Here is an 8,777-nt window from a genome sequence, read left to right on the forward strand (position 1 = left end):
ATGTTGTTATACTTTAATTACTTATTTAATGGAAAATGGCGCAAATTTTCATTAAAATTTTACTATTTTCTCTATTATAAAAATGTTTCAATTAAGATGAATTTGTTCTTTTTTAAAATAAATCTGCTACAAAATGAACAGTTCTTAAGCTAGTTACAGTAAGGGTAAGTTTGTGTACTCGTATTAATACAAAAACAATAAATTTCATGTTGGTCGAATCTGTTTTAATTTTGTTACATTATAATAAACCGAACTGTACCCTTGTCACAAAAACGGATTCGTAGGAAGATCCTAACGACTTTACTATACAGGAAGTGAAAAGGGTTCCACCTGTTTTGAAGATACGCAAAATCTACGCAAAAAGGTCCCCATAAATGTTATAATCTTATAAACTCGTATTACCTTACGAGAACGATATCAACTTGGTACTGGTACTGGTAACAAATCGTATCGTAAATAAACGTCCAATAATGATTATTGAATATAAAGAAATTGAAAAAAAATATCCGTTTCAATTTAATCATCAATTCATTAAAAAACTGTTCAACAAAATTAGTTTCAACAATATAGGAAAAGTTTTCAAATAATTTTGTTTTGGTTTTGAATTTGAAAAATAGTATTGTAGAATAAACAAGTTGTTTACATTTATATATACAGACGGGATATTTAATTTTCACAAAACAAGTTAATTCAAAATAATCTGGACAAGTTGTGAGAAAAGAAAATTAGAAAAATCTGTGAAAAATCTCGAAGGAAAACTTCAATAAGCCGAGACTTCAATCTTCCAAGTTATCTGAATATTAAAACTAAAATAACAGAATAACACCTCGCCGCGGTCGGACAAATATTTTCGTTTTCTGTCAAAACTTTTATTCTGTTGACTTTGAAATATATTTATGAGTTCACTAACTTTATTGTTTTTTCATCTGGTGTTACATAAACTAGTTAGCTCCGATCCGTCCTGGCGCTTTTATAACGCGCGTTAAAAAAACGTGAAAGTAAAACAAATGCATTTCCATGTGTCTGTTCATCGGCAGTGCTATTATAGCATGATCCTTTTTTGCGTAACATTACATTAGCCGCAGGACAAACGAAAAAATAGTGAATTTTACCTGTTCGTACCAGAGCGTTAAAAAAGCACCAACTCCGAGCGTTAAAAAACTCCCGTGAGAATAAGGGCTAATGGCTTACCAAATTAAATAGGAATATTTGAACGATTAGATCTTGCATCAGAATGGACTCAATTCAGATACGACGACTGATGTATGGAAACATACAGTGCTGGCCCTTCTCAGGGAATATGGTAGGAAGATAGTATGAGGTAGCTAACAAAAAATTAACAAAGAACATAATCTTTTACATTCAACATCTAATTCCGTGTAATTTTCCTTTCATGATTTTTACTATAACCACGATAATGTATGTGTCCCTTCCAGTTCGTTTGACACTTTGTGCACAGGTAATTTGCCGCTCCATTACACTTCGCGCTTTGCCTTCCGGCAACTAGTGATTTACTATTATAAAGATTTCTTTGAACTTTGTACCTTACTTGGTTTTCTCCATTTTATCATTTCTTCCCTCGACAATCTTTTGACACAAGGACAAAGGGGTGTAATATTATATTGTACTGAAGTTCATATTAGATTCTTTCTTTCAGGGGTGTCGCTAGATGCAGATCCCTAGATACCAAAATGTAAAATAGATCTAAAATATAGTTTAAGTCTAGCTGGTGACATCCTTGATTTCTGTTTTTGATTTTTGATAAATTGATACTTATAAGAGCGGGCGCACACCTTTGACTAAACTATCTTACTATTAAAAATCGAATAGTGTGTTTATTTCCATATAAGCTATTAGGAATCATAGCACAACAAAATACTTGTGCTATAGTCAAAGTATCATTTTTTGTCACTGTATACCAGATTGTTACCGTGTGAAGCTGCTATTTGTGTCGTTAAAGAAATTGATTGCCTAGCTTTCAGTGTAACCAAAATATGAGGAAAATGTAAGTTTTATTCTTAGATAAGGTACCAATACCACAATCAGGGGATACTCCGTCATGGCGATTGCTTCTTTTACTTTTTTCACTTTGGAGCTATAGAGCTTGGCGATTAAGTTTGTCTCTTGCTACGACAAATTACCCCGAACTTGCGGTGTGACAAATAGCCTGGCAAATGTTCAATCCTGCTTCGGACGCTAATGGCCGAATAAATTTTAACTTTCTTCTTAAATGTTAACCAACTAACAAAATAGTAAATGTTCGAATCTATAATGAATCTTGTATTGTTTCGATCATTTTACATTCCAGATATACAATGACCGCTAATTCAATTTGTTGTAACGACATATTTTAACAATCAATACCGCGATTTAAAACATAACTAGCGCCATCTATTGTCACAAAAAAGAAAAACCACGTTTAGTCAAGCAATTTTAAAAATAGAACCATTTCGAAAGTTTTAATAGAATTTCGAACAAGTTTAAAATACAATTAGAATAGCATTCGCTTTCGTAGATTTCTATACAAAGCGCAACACCTGCCGCTAATGGCTTCGGTGTCAATTTTCCATTTGAACTCGTTGTCTAACGACTCGAATTTCTCACAAATCATCGTTAACTACAAAGGATACTAATTGATTGCTGGAGGCGATTGGCGGCCATCTTAACTCTATTACAAATTAAACTAATCTCAGTCGACTTCTCAATGTCCATTATTTGCTACAAATTCGCTAAATAATATTAATTTCACAGTTTACTCGTATATCCGGAGACTTATTCGAGGTTAATAATATTAAAATAATATCGTCGTCTTCGAGAGAATTTTTGGAATCAGTCTAACCGTTATATTCAGTCTAAAAAAACTCTTTGTAAGTGTAGAAAATATCTTAAAACGTATTTAGTTTGTTCGTAATTGATTATTTTTGAACATTAATGGCCTGTACCAAATCGTTGTCTGATAACAACGAACGTGTAAAATATGTGATGGAAATATCGGATTTTGTTACCTGACAGTGACGTTATTTTTAAACTATTTGAGCCTCTATCAGCCAGTGATGGGACAGGTACCTATCATACTAAACATATGTACGTAATATTATAAATGCGAAAGTTTAGATGGATGTATGGAAGTTTGTTAGAGTATGTAGCCGAAAAGGCTGAACGGATTTCAATGAAATTTGGCTAAGACGTAAATGAAAGTCTGGAGGAACACATAGGCTACTCACTTTTGTTTTTTTAATGTCACCCGGACGGAGTCGCGGGCAAAAGCTAGTTTAATAATTTTTGCATTTGCAGTTCCTGTTTTCCGTGACCTCTAAATTAAAAATATATTTTTTTCTATATATATCTTTTACATCAAAGCGTGTTAAAAATCCATGTTTCGTGAATTTGATATTTTTTAACACCCTAAAGAAAGTAAATTACATTTACATGGGAAATTTTCAAAGGACATCATTTATAAAGACACTCTTTGAAAGAGCTCGCTTTAGGCCCATCCTAAAGCTATGTAATGAGATTTAATACATAAGCTTCGATATTAAATCCAATTAAAATATAAATAATTATTAATTTAATGAGAAAGCGGCCCTTTTGATGTTTCTACTTAATCTAATATCATTCTGACACATCGGATTTTAAGTAATAATGTTTTGAAGGACAAAAAAGCCTATATTTTTTTTCCTAAATTAAGCCTATATTTTTATAAAATTTATAGACCAGGCATATTGAAAAATTTTTCACCGGTACTTTCTCTGTAAGGTACTATATCAGTTTAGTACGCCATCTATTGACAATTAATTTAAATACAATTATTTATATTGACTTGTGGTTTTGAGGATCTCACATTAGATAGAGGTTATTTGAAAAACGTTTCAAGTGAAGTGTCTATGCCTTCTCTATATATTTGAAGCTCTTCGAAATACCGTAGAGAATTCTATGTCAAAAATCTTTAATGAATATTTATTACTTCTAAAAGGACACTCTATTAACGTTTAAAGGACATCCTAAATTGTCTTTTTTTGATACAAGTAAATTGATTTTAATTACAATTTATTTCTTAATTTAAAGATATTGAAATCTATTGCAGATATAGTCACGTAAAATTAAGTAAAAAAAAGATTAATCCAAAAGGTTAATAACCTCTTTTTTTTTATAAAAAAAGGGGGCAAACGAGCGGCGTGAACACCGAGGTGGTCAACGACGCCCATGGACATCCGCAACACCAGAGGAACTACAGATGCGTTGCCGGCCTTTGAGGAAATGATAGGTTCGCTTCTTGAAGGCCCCTAAGTCGTATTTCTTTGTTCTTTCTGTGTACTTTCCTGTAATGTCCATGTTACTCCTAACTTAGATTAAATAAAATTACATTTTATCAATAATACAATGTTTTAAAAGTGGGAATGTAGAGATGTACTTCCATGCATCGTGATTTATGTTTTGGAACGTCCCGAGGTTTCCGAGGCGTGTTAAGCTGTTGTGTTCGTCTTGACGACACGAGCGCAATACGACAGGCGTTGACTGGAGGCGAGGCGAAGCGAGGCGACGGAGCTCGGCAGCTGGAGCGGATTGAATAAATTGCTTTGTTTACCGTCTATTGTTTATTTTTGAATGGCTTGAGACATCTTGGCAACAACGCCATCTATTAATCTTATTACTTCCTAATATTATAAATGCGAAAGTTAATGCATGGATGTTTTTTCGAGTTTTTAGCCGAAAAAGCTGAACGGATCTCGATGAAATTTGGCATAGACGTAGAGGGTAGTCTGGAAGAACGCATAGGCTATTCGGTTTTGTTTTTTTCTTCGCAGATAGAGTCGCGGGCGTAAGCTAGTTTACAAAATAAACCAGTACCATCTTTGACTACATAAATCGATGTTTTGGATAGTTTTTTGCTTCGAAATGATAGCTTTTGCTTAGCTCCAATCCTTAATGAAACTTGTAACCGGAATTTTATTAGTGTAATTAAATTCGGGATTTATTAGTTGTTTATAAGAAATAAATAGCATTATTTTGATAAGATTTAATTGCCAAATAATCCGTTATTTTTCAATCAGTTTGTATCGACAGTTGGGATGAATCTATCCCAGGTTGTAATTTCTTGGAACAGCGCGTCTCCGGGACACTCTGTATTCCTCACTTGTCGGTGTCCGATCAGAGAATACTCCTTACTGATATATCCTTGTTCCACGCCAAATGATATCAATTCTTTTGTTAATTCCAATTGGTGTGCTGGTGGCAGTTCAGCTGAAATAAGACATGGGATGTCACAAAGTATATAATATCAATGTTGCTAAACTAAAATGATTCATATATTGGATCAAATTATTAAATACTAGCTGTTGCCCGCGACTCCGTCCGTGTGGAATCAAAAAAACAAAAGTAAGTATCCTATGTGATCTTCCAGACTATGTTCTACATCTGTGCCAAATTTTATCCAGATACGTTTAGCGGTTTAGGCTACAAACTCTAACAAACATCTAAACTTTCGCATTTATAATATTGAAATCACATACAACTTTTGTGTGTTATTTTCAATACTTACAGACAAAATCTCCAATAAGTGCTATGCCAATGCTGACAGAGTTATACCCCGCTGCGTGCGCCCCAACTGCCTTCCAGCCGCGACCTTCGTAAATAGATCCGTCGCCTCCCACTGCGAAACTGTAAATTGTCTTATTTTAGCAATATCCACGACTAAATATAGAATTTTATTAACGTCAAGTTTTGGATGTTATTGATAAATTCATCATTCATCAACCCCGTACTACTACTCTACTAGTGTCTACTCTAGTCTACTCCCGTAGTGTCGGCGCACCGGGTTTTCGTCCTCGAAAGAACTCTATCATCCGTCTTCTCAGTCATCACTCCGTTCTCGATGTCACCATCCACGCAATCCATCTCTTTCTAGGTCTACCTCTACCGGTGTACATCCACAGTCATAACTAACGTTCTTCTTGTTACATGCGATTCATCCCTCCTCATAACATGCCCATACCACTCTAATCTTTTACTCCTTAATTTATTAAACAATTCTTATAGTTTTAATTTCACAATTGATAAAACAAGTAACTACTTGTGAACGCTTGGAACTAAGTAAAAAACAGTAGGAAGAGACTATGAATTTCTAATTGGCGTGGTTCTAGAAGATTCCATTTCCTCTTTTTACATCTACATGACGTCATGCAACTCGATTCCGGGTGTTCTTAATATTTCTCTATTAAGCAATCTGGACAATTTTAATTCATCTAGAGTAATAGATCTTTAAAGAACTGTACTGTTATTTTACGGATTGTTATGGAACTACGATGGCTCAGGGGTTTAAGCACTTGACATCTACAAGTCCTGTGTTCGAATCCCGTCACATACCAATGTTATTTTTGAATTTCACATGAACATTTACCTAACGTTGTGAAGGAAAACATCGTGATGCCTGCACATCTGTGAATAAATTCAAAGATATGTGTGAAGGCAACCTACAATTGGCCAGTGTGATTGTCTATGGCCTAGTCATCTATATTTTAGAGTAAGCTGCAAGCCCTTAGTGGAGACTTGAGCTGGTGATAATGATTGCGTGTTACTTGTATCCGATGTCAGCCCATCCTTGTGTTGCTTGATGGTAGGTCTGCATTGACCGCATGGCTCGCGAACAATCCTGCAGCGAATAACATGCGCCGGGTTCATACGTGTGGTGGATGATCACATACGGCACTGGCAGGGTTAGGTTGGTGATGTAACTAGGTGATTGTGCGCCCCAATCATCTCTTGATACTAATGGTATAGTGTTGATTTTGGGTACTGGAAAAAACAGTTATGGATATAAAGCAATAAATTACAATAAAGTCATCAACAATTAGATTCGCGCGATTTCAATCATTGGATGATGATATGATGATTGAAAAAGTGTCGAATATTGGTTGTTTAAACTTATCGTTACCGTGGGAAGTTGAAAATTAAAATAATCGCTTTTGCTACCAGGAGTAAGTTTGGAGCGTTTGTCTAAAACGAATAAATGTTCCTAAATTTTTGACTTTCGGTTTTAAGTAAACAGTCGATGGATGAAAAAATTACATAACATGTATTGTGAAACTAAGAAACTATATTGAAAGGAATTATACATATTAATTTGATTTTTCTTAATATTGTTCAGCTGGCAAACGAGCAAGTGGTCACCTGAAACCGCTGGTAATTGCAGATAAGTTGCCTACCCTTAATCGACAGAGGATACACATAAAGAGGATATTTCCCCTTCCTATGCGACTCCTCTACCGTCATATCCAGTTTCCTTTCCTGAATTGAACAGTTCTACGACACTTGCAATGAACACTCTTAACAGATGCGTATGAATGTAGAATCAACAAGAAAGAAATTTGAAAAGGCGAAAAACAAAACACGATCCTACGTCGCTATTAAAAAAACAAATAACATCCTTTTTTACTTTTATAGCATAACTTGCTTTCGCCCGAGACTCCCTTCGCGTGAAATTGAAAAAAAAAAAAGAACAAAAGTGTGTAGCCTATGTGTTCTTCCAGACTATCCTCTACATCTGTACCAAATTTCATTGTAATCCGTTCAGCCGTTTATGCTACAAACTCTAACAAACATCTATCCATCCATCTAAACTTTCGCAATTATAATATTAGTATGATAAATATGTTACTAACCACATTGATATTTGAATCCATGACTTGGGTATCCATTAATGGATACAGCGAGAGCCAAAACAAGTGCTAACACTTTGACCGCCATTTTCACAGTCACGAAAAAACTTCGAACACAGTTCGAATCAATTTTAATTAAATGTCCGTAGTAATTATATCATTTGGAAAGTATGTATGTTTGTTTGTCACACAAATAATATTGCGTTTATTTTGCTGTATAAATAAGATGTTAAGGTTAATTTTAAGGCTATACGGGTAATATGCATAAGAATTTATATGTATTCAATATTTTTTTCTAAATTTATATTTGTACCTTAGGATAACAGTTTTTTGAATTTATTAAAACACTAGCTGTTCCCGTGCGGCTTTATCCGCATGGAAATATGAAAAATTTATTTTCTTGTTTACATCTGTCAAACTGTCAATTGCAAATGTCAAAATGACATGACATGACAAAACTTGGCAATCTTGCTTCCTTGATGTTGGCAGCAACTTATGGTCTCTTTCCCACATTAGTGTTTTTATCCAAAATATTTACCTCCTAAGTTTAATGGCGTGAAAATATATAGTCTAAAGAGTGACGTAAGTGTAAGGCTTTTTATTAAAAAAAGAATTATTCAAAAATGTGCTGTAATTGCTGACATCTTAGGCAACAAAGAAGTGTGTGTTTACGCTTTATTATAATAGTATAGACAAAGCTCCAAGTAGAGAGAATAATCCAATTGATTAAAATTTGTCGCAGTATAAAAATAAAAGTAAATTACGTTATGTATTTACTTCTTTACAGAAAAAAGGAAGTTTATACAAACGAAGTCGAGTAAAGAAATTAGTGTATTAATAAATGATTACAATATATCTACAGATAAGGTAGCTAAAAACTACCGCGTGTAGATAAAATCAGCGGATTGTTTTGTTATAATTTTAGATAGATCGCTATCAAGATGGATGGATTGGTTATCAGTAAGTATTGTATCGGCTCCTTAATACACTATCTGTTGCACAATTTGATATATGTAATTCACTTCAAGATCTAACCTTGATATACGTAATTAAATCTTACTAATATTATAAATAATAGCTGTTACCGTGCGACTTCATCTGCATAAAATTATGAATATTTTA

The 8,777-nt window shown here is 34.0% G+C and overlaps 1 protein-coding gene across 1 annotated transcript; it reads right to left on the reverse strand.

Annotated features, from left to right (window-relative positions):
- Positions 1–5,002: 5,002 nt before the first annotated feature.
- LOC106106817 (peptidoglycan-recognition protein LB-like) lies at positions 5,003–7,756 on the reverse strand. The gene is made up of 4 exons (XM_013287479.1): positions 7,659–7,756; positions 6,576–6,792; positions 5,540–5,658; positions 5,003–5,241 (listed from the first exon to the last, which is right to left on the reverse strand). The coding sequence occupies exons 1-4, from the start codon at positions 7,741–7,743 to the stop codon at positions 5,048–5,050; spliced, it is 615 nt and encodes a 204-aa protein (XP_013142933.1). The 5' UTR covers positions 7,744–7,756; the 3' UTR covers positions 5,003–5,047.
- Positions 7,757–8,777: the final 1,021 nt, after the last annotated feature.

The sequence above is a fragment of the Papilio polytes genome, unplaced genomic scaffold, assembly GCF_000836215.1.
Source record: "Papilio polytes unplaced genomic scaffold, Ppol_1.0 DF824269.1, whole genome shotgun sequence".
NCBI lineage: Eukaryota > Metazoa > Arthropoda > Insecta > Lepidoptera > Papilionidae > Papilio > Papilio polytes.